Source organism: Setaria italica, chromosome IV (assembly GCF_000263155.2).
Source record: "Setaria italica strain Yugu1 chromosome IV, Setaria_italica_v2.0, whole genome shotgun sequence".
In the NCBI taxonomy this organism is placed as follows: domain Eukaryota; kingdom Viridiplantae; phylum Streptophyta; class Magnoliopsida; order Poales; family Poaceae; genus Setaria; species Setaria italica.
Window position 1 is genome coordinate 35573711 of NC_028453.1, and position 27383 is coordinate 35601093.

Below are 27383 nucleotides of genomic sequence, written 5' to 3' on the forward strand. Positions count from 1 at the left end.
TTATGAAATAATTAAACATGTTTTTAGCAAATTCCTTGGATGGAACAATCAATGCAATTTTCTCATAAGTCATGGCTAGCAGCAGCCAAATGGCACAAACAGTATATATCCACGTAATTAGCTCATATCATCATCTCGTTTGATTCTTGTACACGACGTTAAATATTGATGGATAATTTATCTGAGAAGGAAATTACAATGCAAGGATGAACTCATGATGTCCTCCCTAACTTCTTACACGCTGATGCATAATACACCTGGTTCCAGACAGGAGTACGTATGTAAGCCAGGAGGACTGTCTTGAAGACTTCAACTCGTAATGCGTTATTGAATCTCGCGATCTTCGAATCCTTTCAAATAAACAATCACAGCCTCGATCTAGGGCTCTTGGACTAGAGGGCTCACTGCTTTTAATGTTCCTCTTCTGAACGCCCATCGGAATCCTGACGCGAATCCGATCCTCTGGAAGTCCACTTTGGAATCCCACTGAGCAGATTTAATTGACAGCTTAAGTTAATTGCAGCGCAGGGATTGAAGGACGAGCTGTGGCGACATGTCATCGTCGACTGGAATTCTAATGTTTGGTGCAAGAAAAAAAAACGTTTTCCTGGGATGCAGCCCTGCCTTATGGGACTAACAAAAAACCCCAAACGTTTTTTTTGCAATCTATTTCGTGTTACTGAAGGAGAGCGCGCTGCTCTAAGTAAAACGAAGTGTTCTTGAAGGAACAATTTGCTTTAGGCTAGAAAAACTTTTGCGCAATCTCAGCTCTCAGCTCCAAGAACGCATATAGTTAACTGGCGAGATGTAACTGTATGTGCCTAATAACCTGAATGCCATGGAACCTATGGGCGACAAATGTTTAGGCCAGTTACACATGTAGAATCTAGTCAAGTTACCGCCAGGCTAAGTTTGTCTTTAGTTTGGAAAACTAAGCAGAACTACAAAACCAAGTATGGTTTGTACTCCCCATTTTGGTTTTTCCATTTGAAACTTTAAATCAGCAGGAGCACTGCCATATCATATAAGAGAGGAAAAGAAGTTTACAGATTACATATATATTATCAGGCTCATACTCAGAAAAATAAAAGTGAACTGCCATTAGAATTATACTAGAAACGGAGGCTCACAGGCCTTCTGTCTCATCCCTATTCCCTCCTTCACAAAACCCAGAACTGCTTGTGGTGAAGCTTGTATCCTTCTGATTTTTCTATATACATAATTTTTACTATACATCTAGATATATACTATGTCTAAATACATACAAATATCGTCTATAAATCTAAAAAAGTCAAAACGACCTACAGTTTGGAACGGAGGGAATACGACACAACTACAATTATTTCTTGAAATTTGCATAGCAGAACTGCACTAATATTTTGCGAAACTACACTAAAAACAAAAAAAAGTGTAGTTTTATAACGATGTGGTCTATGTATACAAGGCTGTATACGTGCCATGTCAGCATGCTTCATTATTCTTGTATATATGGTCATAGATCCGATACGATCATCCAACGATCTACCACATAAACAATACTGTAAATTTGCAGAACAACAGCTTGTATTACACTGATGCAGGGAGAAAGGTCAGTCTTGGATGCAGGATAGTAAGTTTATAACCACTTACACAAAACCCCCACGGAGTGACAGTGTGTCACAGTACAATACAGAAGCACTTTACACAAAAAATAACATGCTGCCAAGTACAAAATCCAGCGATATTAAACGTAGGAGTAAATCACTGGTGAATAAGTTGACCTCGCCACAGTACCTGTCGATACGTCCGACGTGAAATTAAGTCCCACACAAAATATTGCATTGGCTAATAACCCAAATCCCTAGAACAAGTTCAGAGTACTAATACAAGTCTTAAACCCCACAGCAAGATCCATCTGCGAAGCCTGCCATCGAGCCATGGATGGCAACTACCCCAAGTACCTCCTCTATGTGCTCTTCTTCCTCGGCTCATGGCTCGTCACCTGCCTCCTCCACTTCCGCCAGCCCTTCTTCCACCTCTCCGGCGGCGGCGTGGTAGTCATCCTCCCATTCTCGCGCAATGTGAGCTTCTTCTCTACCCCTGCCGCCGTTGCTGATGATGATTGGCAGTTGACGCCGCCGTCGTCTTCGTCGTCGCGGTCTTGCGACGGGCGGTACGTGCACATGGTGGACCTGCCGCCACAGTTCGATGTCTGCGCCGAGGGGTCTCCGGCGTTCACCAGCGAGCACAGCATTTGTCAACTCATGTCCAATGCCGGGCTCGGCCCGGTGCTCCTCCCCGCCGGCAACCGCACCGACGACGGCGACGGCGACGCCGACATCGTCCCCAACACCGGATGGTGAGCTTGCAAACATGTGCATTATTGATCTCATTCTAGCCATGCACGGGTTGGTCTGCGAGACAATTTTAATTTGCATCGTTGTGCAAGGCAGGTACAACACGAACCAGTACGCGCTGGAGGTTATCTTCCACAACCGGATGCGGCTGTACGAGTGCCTGACCGACGACCCGGCGGCGGCGGCGGCGGTGTACGTGCCGTACTACGCGGCGATGGAGCTCCAGCCGCACACGTGCGGCTTGTTCAACGCCACGGTGAGGGACGGCGCGACGGAGCAGCTGCTGCAATGGCTGTCGTCGCGGCCGGCGTGGGCGGCGCTTGGCGGGCGCGACCACTTCATGGTCGCCTCCAAGACCTCGTGGATGTTCCGGAGGGTGGCGGCGGCCGGCGGCGACGACGGCACGGGCTGCGGCAACAGCTTCATGCTGAAGCCGGAGTCCAGGAACATGACGGTGCTCACGTACGAGACCGTCATCTGGGAGCAGCCGCAGCGGGACTTCGCCGTTCCGTACCCGAGCTACTTCCACCCGTCGTCGGCCGGCGAGGTCGCCGAGTGGCAGGCGCGGGTGCGCGCCGCGCCGCGGCCATGGCTGTTCTCGTTCGCCGGCGCGCGCCGCCCCAACGGGACGCTGGCCATCCGCGACCGCATCTTCGACGCGTGCGACGCCGCGGTCCCGCGCCGGACCTGCGGGATGCTCGACTGCGGCCACAGCGACCTCTGCCGCTCGCCGCGTAGGCTCATGTCCCTCTTCGCCGCCTCCCGCTTCTGCCTGCAGCCGCTGGGCGACTCCTTCATGCGCCGCTCGTCGGTGGACGCCGTCATGACCGGCTGCATCCCTGTCTTCTTCCACGAGGCGTCCACCTTCGAGAAGCAGTACTACTGGCACGAGAGGGTCCCGGACGGCGACCATGGCGGCCGGAGCGGCAACGGCCGGAGCCGGTACTTCGTGCTCATCGACCAGGACGACGTCCTCCACGGGAAGGTGGACATCGAGGAGGCTCTGAGCAGGTACACTGATGACGAGGTTGCCGCCATGAGAGAGGAAGTGATCAAGATGATCCCGAGGTTCCTGTACAAGGACCCCCGGGTGAGGTTTGCGGGGGACATGAGAGACGCGTTCGACATCACCATTGATGAGGTGATTGCAAGGATTAGGAAGATCAAGGAAGGGGAGGATTTGGGAAGGAAAGATAACAGTGGTGATGGTGCTGTGGTTGTCAATGGCTCATGACATTCAATGAGATTTTACTGGTTTTTGTTAGTGTTGATGTTCTCTGTATGTTATTAGTTAATAATTAGTCACACCTACTCAATATCAGCCAACCGATAACAGTGAGGATCAAGGAAGGCGAGGATTAGTGTTGATGTGCTATGTATGGTTCGATTCGCTTCCTGACGGATGCCGGTCGCCGCGAAGCTGCAGGAGTTGAGTAGGAGAGCCCTAGCATGGTCATTCACCGCAGCGATTATGTGGCATCTTGCAGACGACCAGATTAGCCCCGCTAAATTATGGACGTAGCTAAACTGGTAAGTATCACTATTCTCAGCAATATCAGCCGTAGCTGCGTCAGCGTCAATGTAGTGCATCTCGTAGCGGTTAGCATCTAGAAACGCGCTGTAGCCCGTTCATTGATACCTTGATCATGCCATAAAAAACACAGGTTAACTTTTAACAACTCTATGAATCACAAACCATATATAGCACTAGTTAAAAAAAAATCAAAAGACTGCCACATGATTGATGACTTTTTTATAACGAATTTTGTTTAGACACTTAGTTATGATTTAGAAGACATGCTAGTTGCTAGGTGCATGGAAGCAGGCATAAAACAACAATCTATCAATTAAGAACTCACCTATCAAGAAACTTGAATATCCATTGTCTCGGAGAAGCAAATACAACAATTAGTTCTTATCACAATATATTTGTACAAGCATAACAATATAAGATTTGTAAAGTATTTTTTATGATGCATCTACTCATCATTTTCATATAACCAATACAAATACCCCAAAAGATAACTTTTGGTTAAAAATACAATTTTTATAACAAGAATTTATATTGACTAATCTATCAACCTGTGCTCCCCACGGGCTAATAATTTTAGAAGCTATTGTATTAGAAAGTTATTGAAAATTAGAACCCCTAATTAATAATAATCATAGTTGTTACCTACGACCCTCTCGTTTATTTAATATTCTAACACAATACTCATATAGATGTGTATTTATCTTTGTTGGCTTGTGACTAATTTTTAATTAGTAGTTACTCTATACACTTTTCCCCGTCAATATTCATATATTGTTTTCACTTTGGATCTCACCTCCGTATATTGTACTTAACATGAAAATAATGTAGTTTTCACCGCTTCCTCTTGTACATGTATAAATGATCTACATGGTGATACTCATCACGCATATATACAATATTGTGCCTTCAAACTGCATGTCGTATGCCGATTTCGCCCATGTATGACCCTGATGCCGATCTTGTCCAGATGATCTGATCATCCACCTCCGAATGCAAATCAATAGCCTCCTCCTCAATCAATTGCCAGAACCTGAAGAACTCCGTCGTAAATCAAAACTCATGTTATGACACACATCCTTGACCCAGCGATAGCCTCCTAGTGCTGCTGCAACTTTCTGTTCTTGCGCTTGCTATGTTGATAGAGCAGGGGGAATAAGCCTGCCGGTGGTTGGCCCTTCAGCCAGCTATGCTGAAATAGATATGGAACCTAGCTATCTTGAATTCATACCTTCTTACCGTCGGTGTAGTAAGCTCGCAGAAAAGCAAATCAACTATGGGACAGGAGCCGGTGGAGGTGACGGACGAATCGATAGAGGTGATGGACGAGCAAATCTCTCCGGGTAGAAAACTCGGTATTAATCTCGGTTGGTAAGATGAAAATCTCCCGAAAATCAATCCGGGATTATGCAATCGAGACAAAAAGGGTGCCTTTTATCCCGGGTCCCTAAACCGGGACAAAAGACTTCCTTTAGTCCTGATTGGTAATACCAACCGGGATAAATGGTTTTGCAAAAAAAAATGCAAAAACAAAAAAATTAAATCCCTAGGGGATAAATGGTTTTGCAAGTCACAAGTCATGCAATTTTCACGCGAAATATGCACGTGCACATTCCGTGGGATTCGAACCCACGACCTCAAGCCACGCATGTAGCTTCCTTACCTACACACCACATCTGACTATATAGGAGATGCAATCCTTTTGTACTAAATCTTGGGGGACCCTTTTATCCCGGTTTGTAATACCAACCGGGATAAAAGACCCCCTTTTATCCCGGTTGATATTACAAACCGAGATAAAAAAAAGGTTTGAGAGATTTAGTTCATTTTTAGCCACCTGTGGGGGACTCTTTTATCCCGGTTTGAAACACCAACCAGGATTAAAAACCCCTTTTTATCCCCGTTGGTATTATAAACCGGGATAAAAAGGGTCCGAGGGTTTTAACTCTTTTTTAGCCACCCGTGGAGGACCCTTTTATCCCGGTTAGTGTTTCCAACCGGGATAAAAGATCCCATTTTATCCTGGTTGGTGTCGTGAGCTTTAGTCTCGGGTGGTAACACTAACCGGGATTAAAATGGTGACCTTTAATCCCGATTGGTCTTACCACCCGGGACTAAAAGGTCCCTCACGAGTAGCTGATTTTTTTCACCCGGAACTAAAAAGTTCCCCACGGGTGGCTGATTTTTGACCTAGGACAAAAGGACGCCTTTAGTTCCAGTTGCAAATACCAACCGGGAGTAAAGCTCCGCGCACCCCCTTTTCTCTCGGGCTGCACCGTCCTCGGCCGGTGGTGCCCGCGAGCAACCTCTGGGCAGCATGGGTCCCCCGCCAAAATGGATCCGTGAGGATGAGCTGAGGATGCAATCGGATAAATTAGCGAAGGAGGGTCGCCGTTGCCGTCCATTTCGCCGGAATAAACCGCCGATGGCAGCCTAGGGAGAAGGGGCGGCGCAGGAAGGGGCAACGGGCAGAAAGGGGCGACGGGAAAGAGAAAGGCTGGACGGGGAGTCTTTTTTTTTTAATCGAAGCGGTACTGTGTAATCAATGGCAATGGTGGGAAAATACCCACCAACTCCACGAGGAGGTCTGAAAAGGAAGTTTTTGGAGCACCCCTTGAGGTACTCCACCAAAAACATGGATCTGCCCCCCTACCTTTTTCCTGGAGCCGGAGTTGCTGGAGCTAGAAGCGTTTGGGCTGCGAATTTTTTGGAGTTGGTGGAGTGGAGCAATTTTCCCTGGACCAGATTGGGCTGCTGGGGTGGCATTTTGTGCTGGGTTGAACCGTGAGGAGGAGATTAACGGGCCGATGATGTGCCGACAGTAAAAACCGGGCCGTGCCCGTGCCGCACGTCGTGCTGGGTGGCGGCCCATGCCCGGCACGCGTTACCGGGCTGGGCCTTCACGGGCACGACGGCCACCGTGTCGAGCTGTGTTTGGGCCGGGCCAAAGAAAGGGTTTCGTGCCGGACTAGTGGGCAGCAGGCTTTTCGGCCATCTAGGTGGGGAGAAAAAATTATTAACTGGGGTCCGCAACGGAGATATACATCCGCGGAAAAGAAGAATACACAGGGAATACATGTGGTGAGAGAGTGAGGCACGGATCCCATGACGTAAAATGGATGGTGATGATAGACCCAACCCAGCATGTACATGTACATGTACATGCCAGGCTGCATTTTCGTCCATAACCACCACCACTTGAACCTGCACCGTGTGCCAGTGCGAGAGATGAAAGCACCGGTGCCCAAGCAATTTGAACAGGCCACATAACTAGCGCATGTACATGTAGATTGTTTTTAAACGTTTGTTCTTATCCGTTTAAATTGATTCGCACCCCAGATACAAGATGTGTCCGTGCACTAGGAAAAACAAAATCGAAGCACGGGAAACATATGGCCGCCATGCATCAACCGCGAGACGGAATGCTCGCCGCTTGTGGCCGCACGGTCCTCGCCGCGCAAGAGAATATCAGTGCTCATCATCATAGAGGAAACACTCGACTGCACGCCTTCCAGCTACGCGCTCTGCGCCTCCAAGAAGGCGTTGAACTCCGCCCTGGCCCTCGCCAGGCGCGGCGTGATGCACGGCGACGTCGGGCATGACGCCGACGCGTCCGCCGCCACCGCCGTCGAGAACCTCACGTGCCGCTGCGACGACGTCGACGGCCGGGCCGAGTCCAGCCGCAACGACGAAGAGTTCTTCAGTATCCCCCTCGTCGCCGACGCGGGCGGCTCGCCGTCGAACATGAACGCCATCTTGACCGGCGCCTCCGCGTCGTCCGCGGCGCAGCTGGTCTTGGCCACCTCCATCGCGAGGCAGTCGGCCGCGTCATGCGGCGCGGCCATGGGCGCCGGCGGCGGCGGCGGAGGGGGGCTCCACGACCCGCACTCGAACCGCTCCAGCGACGCCACGCGCGACGCGCTGCTGCGCCGCGGCCTCAGCCCCGACGCCTGCCTCTGCATGCTCGACACGGCCGTGCCAGCGGCGGCGAAGGCGGCGGGCTTCTTCCTGGAGAAGCCCGGGATGAACATGCACAGCGCGCCGCACGTGAAGCCATCCTCGGCCCCGAGCAGCTTGGGATCTCCGTCGGGCTCCTCGTCGTCGTGCGGGGCCATGGTCCTCCCCTCGGCGCGCGACACGGACCTCGACAGCGCGGACGGCGGCGCGGCGACGAGCCTGGCGAGCGCGGCGGAGTGCTGCCGGGCGAGGGAGCGCAGCGCGGAGGTCGGGCTGTGGGTGGCGGCCGGCTGGTCCTGCTCCTCCCACTTCGCGCCGATGCCCGGGCCGGCGCCGTGCACCGGGGAGGAGGCGGCGGAGCACGGCAGGCTGGCGCCGACGAACGTGGGGCGGCGGAGCGGCGGCAGGAGCGGGGACGACCGCGCCACCACCTCCGTGAGTACGGACGGCGCCGAGAGCGGCGAGTCCTCGTCCGCCACCATGCCCAGGCGGCGCAGCGACGCGGGGTCCACGGGGATCTGCCGCTCCTTCACCGTCGACGGCGACGCTGGTCTCGGGCTCTTGCTCTTGCTGCCATCGCCATCCACCGGCGCCGTGGAGGCCTCTGCTTCCTGAACCTTTGGCACCTCCGCTTCCACCGCTTCGCTCACGAGGGCAGCTGGTTCGGCTGCCTCTTCGCTGACAAGGGCAGGCTCTGGCGCCACCACCGCCGCCGGTGCTGCTGCTTCGCTCGAGGCGGCGGGCTCGGGCGCCGGCTCGCCGGACTGCATGGCAGGCGGCGTCGTGCGATACAACGTGTGTACGGCTACGAGAGTTGGGAGTATGGAAAACCTCGTTTTGGCGGTGAGCTTGTTCAAGTGAAGATAGCACAGATCGTGGGCTTAAAAGAAATGGCGATTTGACCATTTGGGGTGGACGGTGGTGCGTAGTGGAGAGCATGAAGAGAGGGCGTCGGATGTCGGATCGTGTACGTGATCGGCATGTACACCGAGTATTGGCGCCTTAGTGCTTGACCATACACTATGAACTATGATAGATCATCTCTTAAATAGAAAATGGAATTTTGAATATGATAACCGACCACGTCCCCCGTCATATATTCTTTTCGAAAGGTGAATCGATTTGTGTTGACATTTGACGATCATAGATGGAATTATAAACGAAAGCATTAAAATTTGCCGTTGAGAAATTCTAGATAATTTGTTGGATTCACTTTTCGAGTTCGATGGGTCACCACCACGTACTAACACCGGCAAGAACGCTGGAGAAGAAATGCAAAGGGCTGGTGGTCAACTCCATTGGCGAAAGCTTCTTGCGGTTGCCAACTTGCTACTGCCTTTGTTCGGTTTGGTGTGAATCCAAGATGATTGTAGTGCTTGTGAGTGATTGAATATAATCTCCTACAAGTTAAATTCCCCTCGGTTCCATCAAAAATTCCCGTCAGACCCCTCAGTTCTCTTGGAGAGAGGATTAACCGAAAAAGCCGTAAGATTGATTTGGAAGGATAGACATACGAGAATTTTCAACCGCAAGCATATATCACCACCAGAGGATTAAACAACAGGCCTAAACCTTGGCGATCACATGGGTAAACCGTTTAGTAGCGTTGTTAAACCAAGTGCTTTCTCTTTTCCGAACAGAATGATTTATAAATTTGTTTTGACTTCTACTCCCTTCTTTGCAAGTTTTTCACTAAGTCAAACCTCTCTATTTCTTGACAAAAAATTATAGAATAATAAGTTAATATTCACAATACCAAATAAATACATTATCAATATATATTTCATGGCGATTTAATAAAATTAATTTGATGACATGGATGTCGGGTTTTTTCATGACAAAGTTAAAATGGATAATAATTTGAAACAAAACAAGTATATCAATGAAAATCCTTGTGCTTATTCCATTTGTTGGTCGGTAAAGAAAATATGCTAAGGTTGGCACTTTTATACCATAGGCCAAAAATTAGAAGCTAGAAGAACCCTACTATGGGCTTTTCAGTTTCTGGCTTTTGGGTCCTGTTGGGGGGAAATATTAACGATCCCCTAAAAACACCACTTAAGGAAGCAGACACGGAGGCCCGGGCCCACCTAGACGTGATCAAAACTCCGCCTCGCCCGACCAAGACGCCAGGATCGGGAACGTCCGACCCCCCTCCGCAAAGTTTCCGCCTCGCCCGACTGCGACCCCGGGGTCGGGGGCGCCCGACCCCTCGCCATGGAGTTCCGCCTCGTCCGACCCCAAGCAAAGGGGTCGGGCGCGCTGGGGCCCCCGGGGCAGGGATCCCCCTCGGATACGGTCCAGATGAGCAAGACAGACAAAATCCTGTGGGTCCCCCCGTCGGCCTCGCCATAAATGCGCCGCAGGCCTGGCGGAGGGAAGGACGACCGCGCTCCTCACGCAACCCGACACAAGTACCCGTGCACGACCGCTCTGTGCAGGCTACAGTGCCGGCGGATGACTCCCATTCGCCGCAGGGTACTCATGGCCTGCGCCGGCCGGAGCAAAGGAGCGACCGGCCTGTCCTCGGGCCCGGCGCGCCCTCGAGTCCTGCACAGCAGGGATGTGACGCCCTCCCTCCAGCAGCCATCGCTTAAGCAACAGCATCCACCGTCCTCCCTAACGGATGCTGGGATAACGACGGAACGCCCTCATCATGATCTAACGCCTACGAGTATAGAAGGAGCTATAAGTAGGGTGCAACAACACTTGGCATACAGCGGCCTCCCCATCCGGCATGCGCGCCGGCGTTCAACCAGGGCCGGCAGAGGTGTCGGACGCCTAGGATCTTGCTCCTCTCTCCCGCCGTATTTTTTACCATTGTACGCTTTACTCTTACAGTCCTCTTTACCCGATCCCAACTGTAACTCCGGCCACCCCCTTGCGATATAAAAGGAGGAACCCGAGGCCGGAGAGGGGATCGGCTTCTTCTCCCACAAGCCATAGCACACAACCATTCTTCTTGAGAGCACAAGCACCAAAGAGACTTGGGACCAGTCCCTCTCTCGTCGACCTGTAACCCCTACTACAGAACCCCGCGTGGGCAACACGAACATCCTCGATACTGGACGTAGGGCTTCATTTGCCCGAACCAGTCTAAACCCGTGTCTCCCACGCAACCACTGAGGCTTACGCGCATAAAAGAAATTTACTAGTCTAAGTCTTGATCCGCTGATCTTGACAACGACAGGTCCAAAAGCCAATTGTCAAAAATTGCTCAGAAATTCAAACAAACGAGGCCTAGGATAAAAGCAAAAAAAAGAGCACGGGACACAAATTGTCACACCTGGTTTTATAAGGCCAAAACCGAATGCAAACCACATGTATGCCAGGATCAGTTTATTCATACATGCGGCGACTTCATCAGTGAATATCATTACAATGTCATACATAAGCGTAACTTTAATACAAAATGACCCTTGGGTCTAAAAGAGAACTACACTTAAGGGTTCCTGCGGAACGGGTTTTCCATCAAGCCACTAGCAGTCTTCCGAGGGATCGCCAGCCTAGCATGGAGCATCCGGGTCGAATCCATCGTCTTCCTAGTACTCCACTTCTTCTCCAGCTTCTGAGCAGCGGCGGGGAAAACATAGCAGGAGTTGAAAGGAAAAACAGTGAGTACATCGAAATGTGCTCCGTGAGTGTGGGAATTATATGACATGAGGCCAAAACAAAGAAAGGTTTACTCTGGTTATAAAGCACCTAAGCAACTCATCCAAAACCTTAATTACCTTAGCACCTATTTACTAGATGTGGTTACCAACACCATAAGCTCCAAACCACCAAGCCAACCCCTCTACTAGTTGCTTTTCCAATCTCCACACTATAGCCCTAGCACCGCCGCTGCCCAATCCCCAAGCACTAGCACCACCGCCCCCCACCACTCAGCTCCCGAGCATATGCGACAGAAGAAGCTCGTGACATCAAGGATAGGGAGGAAGACTGCTGTTGTCAAGCCTGCCGAGGGGGAGAAGAAGAAGAAAGGATCTAGCAAGGAAAAATATCTCCAGTTGCCGGCACCCAAGTACGGGAAAACCAATCAGACCGCGCCACCAACTCTCGCTTGCGCTTGGAAGCGATCATCCTTGAAAGAGGAGGAGATCAAGGAGCTTGTGGCTGCCAAGCTACTCCAAAATCAAGACATCATCAGTTGGAGACCCACCCACGACAATCCGTGGCCATTGGAGGAAGACTCCAATGAAACGATAATTTTTGCTCACTTCATCGAGCGCAGTCTTGCACTATAAACTGGAGCTATTTCATCTAAACCCCTATGGAATTCTCCACGCTATCATTTTTGTTCACCTCTGCAAAGCTTTTCTGGGAATCAAGCCCCACTTCCAGTTATTCTAAAAAATTTTCCATGTAAAGCCGCAACCGATGAGGGATCATACTCAAGTAGTCGGAGGAGCCAGTATGCAGATGCGGGAGAAACTCGGCAGCTAATATCTGACGTATGAGCTGATAGATTCCAATGCTAGGTGGAAAGAAAAGTGGTGCTACATAGGCAACCATGATCCAAAACTACCCGAGCTGACAGGACATCGCCCCTCCTGGAACAACCGGTGGCTTGATGAGCCAACACATGGGGATTGCCTCCAACTACCTGAGCTCAGTGATAGAATAGCCAAGCTGAAGCAAGAAGGACTCACTGGAGTTGGAGTAGCCTTCAGTTTTATGAAGCGATGAATTCAGCCCTTGCAGCAACGATGCCACTGGAGCTATGAGTATATTGGTGTCAATGATCCATCCAGACTGTCTCCTGATGAACTCAGCACAGATGAAGTTATAGGGAGACTGAAACGGATGTTCAAAAATGTGGGCGAGATCCCCACTATTGTGCGAGAATTCAACGCCGCCAACCCGCCAAAGCCTGTAAGTACTCGTGGTCGTAGCCTCTGAGTACTTATTTGAAGTTTTTGGGTTTACTAACTTGTCTTTCTTTGCAGGAAGATGTTAATTTGTACTTCTCTACTCCTCCTCCTCCCAGATCAGAAGATACTTGTGAAGCTGCTTCTCGCGTGCATACGACGGAGAGCGCTAAGAGTGATGACGACCAAGAGGAGGAAGTACTCGAATCCTCCAACGGCACTAGCTCTAATGTTGCGAAAAACTTTGAAGTTAAGGCCCAGCCATCTGCTAAGGGCGGGTCATCCTCTGGATCGAGGAAGCGCACAGCTGATGATGAGCTTGAAGCCGCAATCCCTCTGCCACCAAAGAAGAAACGGACCATTGCGGAGAAATGGGCCATGAAGAAGTCTATCACCGCAGAAGATGTGCCTCCCACAAAAATTACTTATGAGGAAGGATAAGATCCTGAGGATCGTGTACTCCTAGTAGGCGATTCCAATATCACAACGTGTCTGCTCGAGATGACACTGGTGGTTTTCAGGTACTCGAGCCGGCGGTGGATGCTGAAAAGGCGGGTGCTCTGGCTGCACAAGACAGGTTGCCAGTCATCGAGGAGGTGATCAACATTGAAGATGATCCGAAGCCTCCTGTTGCTGTTGATAGCAACACATCTGGATTGGTGGTAGACCCTACCGGTGCAAGAACAACTCGAACAGCAGAGGCGATGGCTAATACTAGCAATGATCATGCTGCGACCATTCAAACTGTGCCAAAGAGACCGTCTCCAACCATCAAGCCTGCTCAGATTCCCTAATCACCATGTTGCTACCAAAAGATTACCAACCGGTTCCCATTTCATAAACAATTAATTAGGTTTAACATTATAAGCCCAAGCGCCCAACTGGACTGCAAGCTAAGCATGAAACTACCCATAACCATCCAATCGGGGTTTCAAGGAATATGTTGGAAATATCTAGCAAACCCTAACATGGAATTCCAATTTAAGACACAACATGCAACTAAGTCTAACTACTGTAATAAAATAAAATAAATAGGAGCAAGAATGATCAAGGACACTTGCCTTTAGAAGAAGAGTGTTCGACCGCTTAGAACTCTTGAGCTTGGAGGTTCACGGACAGGTTCACAAACGGGTCGCTTCCTACACGCTCAAACAATTGGAAACAACACACAGTAAATAAAAAGAACAGTACACAAAACAGTAATAAAATGTAATGAAAACCATACTAACATTTAACACTCGTCGCTATGAACGTGTGAGCGCAAGAATTGCTTAAAATGGAGCTATGGTTAAAAAGATATGAGCAATTGAAGTTTCAGGAACCTATACATAATTACTTACAGTCGTGAAGGACTTAACAGAATTATAGCAAAAGTACAAGGTTTTTTGTGTTAAAGTACAAGGAGCAGGGTTGGAATAATATAATAATAATAACAACACCGTGTTCAGGGCTAAGATGCAAAATTAACATGAGAAAGAATAAATCTGCGGTGATTATCAACAAGGACAGGGGCTGGAATGCAAAAGGAAGGTTGACTGGGCTCAGGTGCTGATGTGTCGCACACGTGGCGCTGACTGGGATCCAGATGTGTGTGCTGACTAGGATCATGTAGACACGTGGCGTTCTTTGATTGGTTTGCAAAGGGGTAAGTTGTGATCTAATCTGGGCCATGGATTTCGGATCTAAGGGCCGCCACTTCATCTTCTTGCTCCCGCACGGAGCGACGACGACCAGACACGGCGGCGCCATGCACGAGCTTGCCGGAGCATCACCGGAAAACGCTAGATCGGCCTACGGTGCACGGAATTCAACGGGAAGCGGAAAAACGGAAAGAGCTATGGATGGGTATCTCACCTAGGGCGTCGTGGAGGGCAGCGGCGGTGCGGTTCGAGCTCGGGACGGAGGGGATGTCGAGAGGCGATCTGTTCTTCCCTGAGATCGAACTGCGGCCACGAAACGACGACGAGACGCTGAGGCGTGATTTCCTGGCGATCCTGTGACGCGGGAAAGAGAGAGATAGAGATGAGAGGGCGCAAGGAAGGGAAGACAGGGAGGGAAGCGGTATCTTACTGCTTGGCGTCGAGGATGCTGGCGGCGGCGGCGGCGGCAGCTCTGCTAGGTGCGGATGGAATGCGGGTGGGTTGTAGATGCGAAAGGGACGAGGGAGATAGCACCGTCTCGTTCTCTAGAGTGAGAGGGAGGAGCTGCGGAGGGATGAGGATCCTCCCGAGGTGGGCGTGGACGTGCGCGGGCGAGAAGGAGCTGCGGAGGTTTCGCGAGAGCTGTTGCTGGGCAGCTTTTGATAGAGTTGAAGAGTGGGGCCCACTGGTCATTGAGATAAAGGGGAGGTGAATTGGGTTGGGCCTCGGATAGAAGATGTTTTTGCCCAAACGAAGATTAGGATTTAAACTAACTCGAATTCTAATTCAAACGAAGTTGAATTCGATCGAATTTTGAAATAGACTTTTCACCCAATAAAAACCTAGTGCAAACTATGAATGCACAAACAAAATTATATAACCTACATTGATTATTTGTATAGAAAATACATATTTCCTATAGTTAAGTGCCTTGCTATTTACTAATTGTTGAAAAAATTATAATTATGAGAAAAATCTACTGTTTGATTAGTGTTAATTGTTCACATCCCAAAACTAGAAATTTGGGGTGTGACACAAATGGTCAGGAGAAAAATAAAACCGTGGGCTAGCTTACACCGCCAGTGTGTGAGCCTGCTGGCTGACTGACTGAGTGAGGAAGTCGTCCATGCGGGCCCATTCCCCTGGATCGTTGCGTACAAATGAGGCCGGGCCGTTCCGCTGAGATGCATGCGAGGTTGATAGGCCCATCCCGATCCGCCAACAACCTGCTCGCGGCTCGCCGCAAGATCACGCCTAGGCAGCCGCCGGAATGGGGCAGGCGTGGACGCCCGACGCAACACCGCCGGCCGGCCACCGTCCCCCTCCGTATCTGATGGCGCGCCGCGCTTATGTTGCTTCCCATCCGCGGCGAACCCGTTGGAAGATCTCCAATCCGCATGTGCGCAAGGGTGACTGGAGACGCGCCAAAAACATGACGCAGTAGGCACTAGGCATACAAACAAAGAACTCGAGCTGAGCATCAAGATTCAAGAGGAAACACAGCAACAGCATGGACAAAAAGAATATTGATGCTTGGACTTCAGATGCATTTTATTTTTTTGTTCAAAATCTGCGCATTGTCCATTCCTTTTGTTTAGGAGAAGCATTGCATATCTATTCTATCAAACTGAAACTACTAATATCACTTCTGATTTTCGCTACTGTCACAAAAGTCCTTTCTAGTTTCTACTGGGGTTTTAGCTCCATCCACCTCACCTAGAACCTTAGGCTTTTGCTATGAGAACTCCAACTAACGAAGAAAAGAGATCACTTCAGCTCTAGAGCATGGAAAGCAAACATTTCATTTTCACCATATTGTACAGGCAATTCATCAAGCTGGGCAGAACGAAGGCAAACCTTAGGGCTGAGGCCACCAGGTCCTCCAGATTCCAGAACAGATCAAATTATGGGACAGGCCACGCACAAAAACAATACAATGGATAAGTGAATCAGGAAACGACTGTCAGAATAACAATGCTTGCGTAAAGATGAGTGAACCTAACCTAATTTTGACACGCAGAGAACTAGCATACACCATTTACAGAATTCGCAAACAGGGTCCAGCAAATCTCTGAGAGAATCTAGGCCTGCATCGACAAATGGAATGCAACGAATGGTTTTCAGATTCAATTCAACTACTTTGGCGACTGACTCTGCACACAGGTCTGCATGCACTGAATCACAAAGTCAAGCTAACTGCCCATGATTAGTCTGACTTGAATGAGATCTCAAAGTTGAGATTTTACTCCTCCCAACATCTGCTGTCGTTACCGTGATTCAGGGTGGTGAACTGATCCAAAGAGTAAATCTTGCATGAAGTAGTTATACCAATGAGATGGCTGATATTACCATTCATTATTGTATGAAAGTAAAACAGAATAGACAAATATCTCGCTAATAAAACATAATAAACAAATAGCAATCATGTTTTGCTCATAGGTCAGCCATGTTGATGAGCCTTGAAGCATGCCGCATAAGATATCTTAGCTAAATCACATGGGAATAGTGGCATGTATTTGGACATGATTCTACATAAACCTCATAAGAAAGCAAGGTTTCCTTCATTCTCAAACAACATCATGTTAGCAATATCGAAAAGGATATTCCCAACATTCCTATCTAGGCCACTATAAATACCTAGCCAGCTCTAGATATAGCGTACCAACTTGAGAAGAGCAAACAACACATCTGGTTAGACTGTTATATACCAGTTATTCGGGGAATGGAGATTCCAGTGATAAAGATTGATCAGCTGTATGGTGAGAAGAGGTCAGAGACACTTTCACTCCTCCACAATGCCTGTGCGCAATGGGGTTTCTTTTGGGTAAGTGACAATATATGCATCGTTGTCTTGATAATGATATTTCACTTTATTTTCTAACGCCTGCATGCTAAACTGTATGGCAGCTTGAGAATCATGGGGTCAATGAAGACCTCATGAATAAAGTGAAGGAACTGGTGAACAAACACTATGAGCAAGAAATGGAGAACTTCTACAGCTCGGAGATGGCAAAAGTTCTAGGTTGTGAGAAAGTTTCATCAAATGTTGACTGGGAGTGCAGTTTCATGTATCGTCATCAGCCAAAATCAAACATTCATGATATTCCTGAGCTGCTTAGGTGAGTTCAAAGTTTAAATAGAAGTTAAACATTTTACCGAGTCCATCTTCTGTAAACTATAAATTGATAAATCACAAATTTGTAAAGGAAACTAACATGATGAAATGAACTTTGCAGGACAACAGTATTCCAATATGCTGAAGAAGTAATCAAATTGGCTGAACAGCTCGCAGCAGCTATGAGTGAAAATCTTGGGCTGGACAAGGATTACATCGAGAAGGCATTTTCAAAACCTTCTGTAGGCATCAAGGTGGCCAAGTATCCAAGGTGCAGTCATCCAGAGCTTGTGATGGGCCTCAGGGAACACACTGACGCTGGGGGTATCATACTTCTACTTCAAGATGAGTTAGTCCCAGGTTTGGAGTTTCTGAAAGATGGTAAGTGGATCCCAGTACCTCCAACAGAAGGCAATAGAATTTTTGTAAACCTTGGAGACCAGATTGAAGTGATGACCAATGGAATCTACAAGAGCATATGCCATCGGGTTCGTCCCAATAAGAATGGGAGCCGCCTATCTATCGCAACATTCTATAACCCTGGTGCTGATGCCATAATCTGTCCAGCTCCAAAGCTTACATATCCTAGCCAATATCGTTTCCAAGATTACCTTAATTTCTATTCTACTACCAAGTTCACTGATAAAGTATCAAGGTTCCAGACTACAAAGGCAATGTTGAAATGAGTCATGTCAGAAGCCTGGAGAGCAAATAAGTATCTTGTTGTTCAGCAACACTGCATCAGTGTGTAGATGCGTTTGTACGTAATTCTCCTAAGGAACAGTGAAGGTGTTGAAATATGTATCTTACTTCCAGTATTTATCTGTTGAAGAATAAAAGTCTTGCACTACCTGTACTTAATGTAAAATACTATTGCATGTGGATTTCTTCAGATACTGAAATGTCATGTTGATTTTTTTTTCTCGGACAACGAAATGTCATGTTGCTCATGAAGATGCCGTTGATATCATTTAAGTATGAACCTTAAATGCTAAGATTTAACATAAACATAATAATAACTTACTTTCTCTGTATATGAACCAGTGTTCAGTTTTACATTGTTCTTGAACTAAAGAGCTGTATGTTTTAAGTTAGTAGATGTTAAAGCACTGTGCATGCATAGGGGTACTTGTATCAAAAAATCAAACAGCCCTTTAAGGAGAATATAACATCAGCTAATCTAAGTAGAAATGTAGACTCACAAGTTGTTTGCATTTGAATGCTTTAGCCATATAACTTCAACTTGCAGTGTGCAGTTTCGCCAAGATAGCTTTAGTCAGGAAAGTGTTGGTCCTCTCAACAGCTCTCTCAAGCAAAACCCTCTGATTCTTACATTGATGCCAACACTTTGGCACAAAGCACAGCAGAAAGTTGCCAAATTTCAATGACCTCGAGAACTCTGATGCCCTCTCATCAATCACAGAAATTAGCTCACCAACGCTGCTTGGTGTCAAGCAAATATCTTGACTGAGAATGCTGTAAAATAGTGAGAACAGAGATTCCGTCCAGACCAAATGTGTACCAACATTCTCATGATGCTGAGGCATACAAACTGGCTTCCGCTCTTGCTCCTCCCCTGAAAGCAGCCTATGGCAGAAAGCAGAGACGTGCAGTGGATGCATGCATTCCTTGACAATTCGTGTTAGCACATCACACTGGGGAACATTTAGCCCGCCCTTCCTAAGCACCAGCGGAAAGAGTACAGCCTCCAGTGCTGCAGCTGGATGGCGCTTGCAGAGATCCAATGCAGCGGAAAGAAGAACAGATGAAGGTGGTCTTTGAAGCTCGAGCAGCTGTGGTAGGAAAACAGAACACAGAACAAGTGCTGGCCCTCCTCCACGCACTCCATCCTCCTGAAGCACCAAATTCGAAAGCAAGACCCTTAGAGTATCATCATCAGCTTCCCACGGCTGTACTAAGCTAAGCACCGCCGCAGCATTCCTGGACCTGACACAAAGGTCCTGCAAATCCTTCACCACCCGCTGGGCCACCAAGACGGATTCCACCATCACAATCTCCTTCTGTACAGCCAGGGCTCTCTGCACAATCGAATCCCCAAGTGGAGGAGCTTGAGGCAGCGGAATGCACCCAGCCTCCTGCATCTCCACATCTTCATCTTGCACCAGCACCAAAGTCTCCAACTCAATCCCGTCCAAACCATCCCCACCTCCACGAGGTCGTCTCCCCCTCCCCATCACGCTCCGGCAATCAACAGGGAGCCACGGCAGGACAGGACGTGCCCGCGCCCCCACTTCTTTAAGCCACGGAGGTGGCTCGTGGAATCCATTAACGAACTCCTCAGAGGCAACACCAGGGACGCCTTCCTCCTCGGGCAATCCATCGAGCAGGTGGCGGGCGCCGCGGCAGGTCCAGAATCCATACCGGCCAGGCGGGGCGGAGAGGACGCGGGCGGCGAGGGAGCGGATGAGGTGCGTGTCGAGGAGGTCGGCGGAGGAGGCGAGGAAAGAGAGAGCTTGGGACTGGAGGAAGGGCGGGAGGGTCTGGAAGAGGATAGCGCCCGTTGGGACATCGGAGGCGGACGCGGGGAGCGTGGGCGCGGGAGAGAGGAGGAGGCGGAGGAGCGCCGCCGCCGGGGGAGGCGAGCCGGGGCAGTCGCCCGAGGAGGGGGAGGAGGAAAAGGCGGCGGCGTTGGGGACGGGGCAGGCGAGGAGGTGGCGGAACAGCGGCAGCCACTGCTCCATTTGGTGGGGTTTGGTTTCTCGCGGGCAACCACGCGGGAACGAGGCGGTTCCCGCGTTTTATTCTGAGACAAAAAAAAAAAAGGTGGAATTGAAAAATTGCGCTGCAATTCAATACCCAATGGGCGAGGCACAGTCCTGGGTACTCCTACCTGGCTTCCGCTATCCGCAACTTGGCTTGGAGCCTGTTAGTGGCCCACGAGCTCATCTTCTTCCGACTCACCGAGCTCATCTTCTTCCTCCCGTTGCTTCCCGTCATCTTCCCCGGCGAGCACCACCTCCGCCCCCTCCTCCTCCCCTGGCCGGCGGCTGCCGCGCAGCCCCCCACCAACCACCGCCGCCCACTCGCCCGCCCTTCCTAACCCCATGGGCATCCACGCCACCGCCGCCGGTCACCGGTCCGCCGCCACCGCCGGTCCTCCGTCACCCCCGACCCCCTCCTCTTCTATGGCCGCAGGACATTAGAGCCCCCGCCCCTGGTAACCCAAGCCCTAACCCTAACCGCCGCCACGACCACCACCGGCGATCGCGCGGCGACCTCGCCGCCGCCGCCCCCACCCCTCGGCCTGGCTCCCACCCTCTGACCTTGGAGCCGCCGGTGAAGGCTAACAGCCATGGATGAAATGATAAGGAACGGAGGAAGAAGATGATGGATGAGAAGATGATGATCCAACGGCCATCAACGCACGCACGAATCTTGGGCAACCGGAAGCCAAGTAACTACCTGGCTTCCGGAAGCCGAATAGGATGTGCGCACAGTCCTCGTCGTGTTAACGGACCTCCAAGAAACCACAGGCTATTATGTTCCATGTGCCTGCCACCAAGTTTCTCCATGGGCCTGTAGTGTGTGCTTGCTTGCGAGTTCGAATTTTTTTATTTTTTATTTTACGAATTTGCAGAAATAAATAGGCGATCAAAAATTTGTAGAAATAGACCTATGCTAGCTACCGCCATTTGAAACGGTGGTTGGAGCGCTGGATCATAGTAGACGTAGATAACGTCTTTTGAAACGGCAGTAGCCTGATACCGCCGCTTCATCCGGCGGTAGCTGACTACCGCCGTTTATGTGTGTGTTGGCAGGCTACAACCGTTTGAACCGGCTATAATCCTACTTTTTTATTATTTTATTTTCGTGTAATTTTGTCTAATATTTAAAAAATATGTAGTTACATTGGAAGCACTGAATATTCATAAATAGCACTTTTCGTTGCAATATGAAACTTCGTAATTTGAGAGAGGTAGAGAGCTTCGAGGAAATAATTGAAAATGAATTAACTTCCGGCCATTAGATACATAGTTGTTTCTAGGGAAATTACAACAGATAGAAACAAAATTCGTGCACAACATACGAACAACAACAACTCTAGGGTGAACAATTAATTATAGATTGTAGTGGCATGTACAGTATGGATGCTATCCTAAATAAGTGTCGTTGCTAAACCTAGCATGCCTTAGGTAATTGAAATAGTCAGGGATAGAGCCATGTCTACTTTCTAGTAGAACTGGCTTTGCGAGAGCTGGAAGGGTCCAGCTCCATAGTAGCCAAAACCCTCAGAGGATGGCGGAGATGGGGGCGATCCTTATTGTGGTGGTAGGAGCACTTGCACCATGGATTGGTACAAATCAAGTCACCTGCGATGTTAACCACCCAAGGATTTGCATCAACTTCGCATTGAGAATCCTCAACCTTACGCTTGAGGTCAAAAATCTTGCACTTGAAGTAGTGAATGTACTCTTAGGTTGGCTCAAGAAGTGGTGGATCGACCCACTTCGCATAGCGGCAGTTTCCTTCATCGAGATAAGACTGAACGTGATGTTAGTCTGTAGCACGAAAAGCTTAGGAAGAATAAAGACGTAACAACTCACCAAGCCATACGGGCATCGAAAGAAACGCCAGCTTCTATCACCGTAGCCATCATACAGCTAAATGACACAAGCCACTCCATGGCGACACATTGGCCACGCATCATGGCGGTCGTCATAAGGCCTAAGAGAGTTTGGAGGGGCGAAGTTAGCCCTGTCCTCCAGAGGGAAGTCGTCGAGGGGTACCTCATACTCCGTTGGGCCAAAAGAACATAGCCAAGTGATAGTAGGAATAGGAGCATCCCCTCCTCTTCCCCTCCTCCCACGATCTCTTCCTCTTGAGGATGCCACTGTTCTTCCTCCTGCTCAGTGGTGTGGAAGGATACAGGAGAGGGAGGTCCAATATAAGGAGTGCTGAGATGGAGATGCACTGCGCCCACATGTGCTTAGTACCCCGTCATGTTCAATCATCCTGAAAAAGACTAGATGTAGGCTTTGCAGGTGTAGGGATGTAGGGCTCACTGTCGAGTCCCATCTGCCTGAGAAGGCTCACATTCAGGCTCCTTGCAGTCTATAGTGTAGGCTTTTCAGTGAGGGTTCACATCAACAGTGGAAACCACTGTTTGAGTATTGTACTAGCCGCAGAGCAGTATAATGGGAATAATGTGGAATCTTAGTACTCAAAGTATGGAGATGAAATGTTATCACAGTACAAGGAATAGTACAATGGCATCCGAGGCACCCAACATGAAAAACCTAAAGAGCACCTTCCGTAGGATAAAATGCCTTAGATAATGTGAATCGGTGGAGGACAAGTAACGTTCTACTAGGTGAACCGGGGAAGTTTCCCCTTCCTCACTTTTTTGGAGGAACATTCTTCCTCCTACTTCTTCATCTTCTTCTATCGCTCTTCTTCCTGGAGGAGTTACGCCTGACGAGCTTCGAATTCTTTCTCCTGCCATTTCAGTGCTACCTCTCAAGCACCTAGCTGGTCGCGCCTCCTCTGTAGTTCATCCTCCTTACCCTTCAAACGGATCTGTTGTTGGCAGACGTGTCGCTCTTGCTCAAGCCGAGCAACACGTGCCGCGTCTCGAGCCGCTTCCAGCCTACCCTAGTATTGGGCTTTGGTCTCTAGCACCACTAGTTCAAGGTATCGGTACATAGAAAACGTATTTAAAATGTTTATGAATGGACTGACCTTGAAATCATCGTCAATGTTGGGACACTTGAAGTACCTACACCCCTTCTTCCCCCTGGGTGTGTCATCCTCCCATATTTGCAACCACGCACGGAAGCCGCAGTGACATTTGGGGCGCTCATTTCATGGTGGAACCCCAGTTTGCTCCTCCCTCCACGACAACATTTCTTAGAGGGAGACGCAACCTCACTACAAACGGTGGATTCGGGTTAGAAAGTGTTAGTAGTGTGTTTAAACGTTGCCTGAACGATTCATATATAGAACACTACTGACATGATCCATGGACCATGTCCATAATTCCAAATGGAAAATGGACATCATAGCCTGCACCGGCCTCGCTATCAAAGTCTCTGCACTAGCCTACATAATGTAGTCTGCAAAGAGCACACATCATAGTCTACAGCATCGTACCCATCATAGCCTGCACCAGCCTACAAAAGAGGAAGGAGGTCCTATGGACTACATGCGTCCTCACTTGAAACGAGGAGCACCACGACCACGCCTCGCTACCATCTACGCTGCTCTGGTCTGGAACTGGTCGTACGTGAAGGGCTCCGGTGGGGCAACCTCGCGAGGCGGATGTCCTGGTGCGGCCGCAGGTGGTGTCACGAAATCCTAGGTGTAGCCCTGTGTCGGAGGGACGGGCACGTCACCCAACTGCGAAGGACCTATCTCCACAGCGTCATAGCTGAAAATGGAGTCCACCCATGCCGAACTCGTCCTCTGGATCTCATCCTCTACAGACTCCTCATCGGTCCCTCCGTGGCATGTGTACGTTGTTCTCGAACCAAGAAGTTTTATTATCAATTTCGTTCCATATTTGTAATGGAGTAGAAAGCATGTATTGATGACGTACCGAAGTCGTCCAGACGGAGTGGAGCTGAAGACGGTCTTGCTGCACTATATCCTCAGTACTGCTGCAGAGCTATGTGATGAAATTATAAGTTAGTACGAGCAATTGGGAGAACAATTGGTCAATGAAAAATGACAAAGTAATGAACACATACCTGTGGGGGTCACATACTGCGAACCCAGCGCATAAGTGGAAGGACCTGCTGCAGCAGCTGCCCAAGACGGTGCACGTGGAAGAGTCGACGCCCCGAGAGGGAGGGGGGCTGCATGTACCTATGGTGCACAAGACACCACGGGGTATGCCGGACGAACAGGTGCAGGAGAAGTCGAACTGGGGTGCTAAAGATGAATTGGGGTGCTGCGTAGGTGGTGCTGAAGACGACCGGGATAGGCAGCCTGTGATGGAAGTACCACGTCAGCGTGACCACCGCGGAAGCTAATGGCTCGCATGAACTTACTACACAGGCGCTCTATCCTCTTGTATGTCGACTCGTGCTTGTGCGGAGTCATGTGCCAGCAGTGCTCCATCCCGAACCTCATCGTCGCCTGCACCTCTGCAATAACGTCGTACTGTTGCCAATGACATAGTTCAAGTTAGGCACAACACATTCCGTACAAAGTGCAACATAATCCAAAGTAGTTTGATTAGCAAATGATGCAGAAGCGTACCGTGATGTTGAAGTTCACGTCCCTGGAACGTGGGTAGGTCTACGTCAGAGGTGCAGTCTTCATCGGTGCCTGCCGGGAACGTGCATGATGCGTGTACGTGTCCTCGGCAAGTACCACTGTAGGTACGCTGTGAAAGCGTCGTCGAAGTGTAGACGGCCCTCGTGCACCAAGTCCTCCAAAGCGGCCGCCCACATCTTGACGTACGGAATCATTCTCAAACTTCACAGGGTCGCTGGCCCAGCACCACCTTGACGGGTCCACCTAACATATGCATCGTGCAATAGGTTAGAGTAATGCAAAATCTTTAATTGATGAAAAATGATTAGATAGAGTGTACCTGTGAACGTTGGACGAGATAATGTGAATAATAGGAAGTGGGGAGTCCTGGTACCGATGGAACTACCTTATCACACAGAGTACCGCGTAATCCTTGACGTGGATATCGTACACCAGTGGCCTCTTCGTCATCCAGTACTCCCGGTCTCGAAGGCACAACAAAGACAGCCCATGCGGGGCACGAGTGTGAACGTCCGCTGGGGTGTAGGGTGTCTACCTGATGTCGGTGTCGACAAGAGTGTCGAACTGATCGACAAATTCTGGGTACGACTTTTTCATCTGAACTCCAACCCACGATCCCTACAAAAAGAATTTCACAAATAGGTTTAGTAATCGAAATTTGAATGCATGCAACATATGAATTGAGTATGGAAAGTAATTATAGGTGTAGTACCGTACCTTTCGCAAGCACCACAAGGACCCCATCGTGGGTCTATCGACGTCGTTGTAGTCGAAAGGCAACTCCGGGTAGGGGGCCACGTTAATGAGTGGCTGACCTATTGGAAAGCGCTCGTACAACCAAAGCTGAATAAGCAACATGCAACCAACGAAGATGGGCTCCATTGAGTTCACCTTGCAGCAGCCCGTGCAAAGCCCCCTGTAGGTCGCCGCCAATAGAGCTAAACCCCAGCTGTACCGTGGAACCTCATCATGCAGGACCTTGGCTATGGCCCTTGCGTAAGGAAGTAGGTGCTTAGGCACCGAGTTCCCTTAGGACGTGCAGATCATGATCCACCCAAAGAGCCATAGCAAGTACGCCTCCAAGTGCCGCAACTGTGACGTCATCGGTGTCGACTCTCATGTAGTCGGCCTGCACAACAATACAAGTTAGTTCACACATTCACAAAACTTAGCGATAACGATATGAAAAGATAGGTAAATAAGTACTCACACTGAACTGCATGAGTCACTTCTTCATGGGTCCGTGAGTGGAGCTGAAGGTGCGGTACGGCTCGACCCGATCGTTCCGTGGAACGAGGGCAAACCTGACCAAAAGCTCCTCACGCCAGCTAACTGGCACGTCCTCCGCACCAACGGCCCTACCTGCACAAGGAAGTCCAAGAATGAGCGACATGTCCTCAAGTGTTGGGGCCATCTCACTCACTGTGAGGTGGAACGTGTGAGTCTCAGACCGCCAACGGTCAAAAAGAGTTGCTAGGAGTGACATGTGGAAGTGGAAACGTGTCGACTTCTCCGCGCGCTTCACTCCGGCGTCCATCATGTCTCCCTCAACCAAACTCGCTAGAGGGAGGAGCCCCGCAGCACGTAACTTGTACCATGCATACCATTTATTAGTTAAAAGAACACAATGTTAGAACTTCAAGTTGAGTTAACTAAGTAAAATGTACCTCAGAATCCACCAAGTGTCGATCGGCATCATCGAAAGCAGGACACGTGCGTGAACCATGCCAAGGTTGGCACCCCGTACGGCTGACATGAACGACCTATGAACGGCGTCCATGGAAGGGTCGAGCAACTCAAGGGTCTGATACCCCTCTCCAGCTTCCTCTGCCATACCTACAACACGTATACTATTAGTACACGACGAAATAGTAAAATTTGCAACACATATCAGTTATTTCAAATACTACATAAATCAAATAGAATATACTAGACATGAGATATTCGAAACACAACATAAATGAAATAATACACGATATGGAATTATTACAATGTTTTACTATTAGAACTTAGGTTACATTCTACAATATAAGAATTACATGAGTCTCTTGACACAGAACAAACGTGATGAATTACATCACATATGACTAAGTTGACGAAACGTACGAGTTCATAAACATACAACACACATTGCTACTGCTGCATACATGAATCACAGAAGCCCATCATTGTTCCTACGTGCATGACGACCCCGACCACATTCTGGAGCATTTGCGACACCTGTTGATGGTCTAGCTTGGTTACTCCCGCCTCCATATGTCGTTGTAGGGCAGTTCTTGTATGTGTGACCTATTTCGTGGCACTTGGAGCAGAGGCAGACATCAGGACTAGCTTCAGATTGATCCATGTTGTTTCGGATGCGTCTGTCCTTGCATCGCCCGACCCCTTGGAACATTTTTTGGATTAGGGTTAGGAATATAACGCGCGGCATTACCAGGATTATTTATGAAGTTTCCTAGTAAATGATATCCATAAATCTCATTCCTCCAAGTGTACCATATAGTTTCCTTCAAGAAGTAATATGGTACGAATCGACGAGGCTAAAGTCCCCCTACCTCAATGCATGCAACAATGACATGGGTGCAAGGCTTGTGAAGCAGTCGTGGCTTCTAGCATGAGCAAACACACCCTACATTGGTAAGGATGCACTCCTGTGTGTGCTTCTCGCGCCTCCCCAAATTGACCGTTGTCCCT

The 27383-nt window shown here is 49.2% G+C and overlaps 4 protein-coding genes across 5 annotated transcripts; 2 read left to right on the forward strand and 2 right to left on the reverse strand.

Annotated features, from left to right (window-relative positions):
- The first annotated feature begins 1916 nt into the window (after positions 1-1916).
- LOC101777176 (xyloglucan galactosyltransferase KATAMARI1 homolog) lies at positions 1917-3580 on the forward strand. Its single transcript, XM_004967166.2, has 2 exons — positions 1917-2338; positions 2433-3580. The coding sequence occupies exons 1-2, from the start codon at positions 1917-1919 to the stop codon at positions 3568-3570; spliced, it is 1560 nt and encodes a 519-aa protein (XP_004967223.1). The 3' UTR covers positions 3571-3580.
- Positions 3581-7323: 3743 nt separating this feature from the next.
- On the reverse strand, positions 7324-8901 carry LOC101765958 (actin cytoskeleton-regulatory complex protein pan-1). Its single transcript, XM_004965981.2, has one exon. It carries the CDS (start codon positions 8592-8594, stop codon positions 7383-7385), a length of 1212 nt encoding a protein of 403 aa, XP_004966038.1. The 5' UTR covers positions 8595-8901; the 3' UTR covers positions 7324-7382.
- Positions 8902-16166: 7265 nt separating this feature from the next.
- Positions 16167-21079, reverse strand: LOC101766779. Of its 2 annotated transcripts, none has more exons than XM_022825707.1 (2): positions 18653-21079; positions 16167-16643 (listed from the first exon to the last, which is right to left on the reverse strand). In XM_022825707.1, the coding sequence occupies exon 1, from the start codon at positions 20150-20152 to the stop codon at positions 18689-18691; it is 1464 nt and encodes a 487-aa protein (XP_022681442.1). In that variant the 5' UTR covers positions 20153-21079; the 3' UTR covers positions 16167-16643; positions 18653-18688. The 2 variants fall into 2 exon arrangements, with proteins under 2 accessions (XP_022681442.1, XP_022681443.1); XM_022825708.1 differs by lacking the exon at positions 16167-16643 and having other exon boundaries at positions 18550-20214; positions 20302-21079.
- On the forward strand, positions 16654-18406 carry LOC101766368 (1-aminocyclopropane-1-carboxylate oxidase 1). Its single transcript, XM_004965982.3, has 3 exons — positions 16654-17159; positions 17243-17454; positions 17572-18406. Exons 1-3 carry the CDS (start codon positions 17058-17060, stop codon positions 18134-18136), a joined length of 879 nt encoding a protein of 292 aa, XP_004966039.1. The 5' UTR covers positions 16654-17057; the 3' UTR covers positions 18137-18406.
- Positions 21080-27383: the final 6304 nt, after the last annotated feature.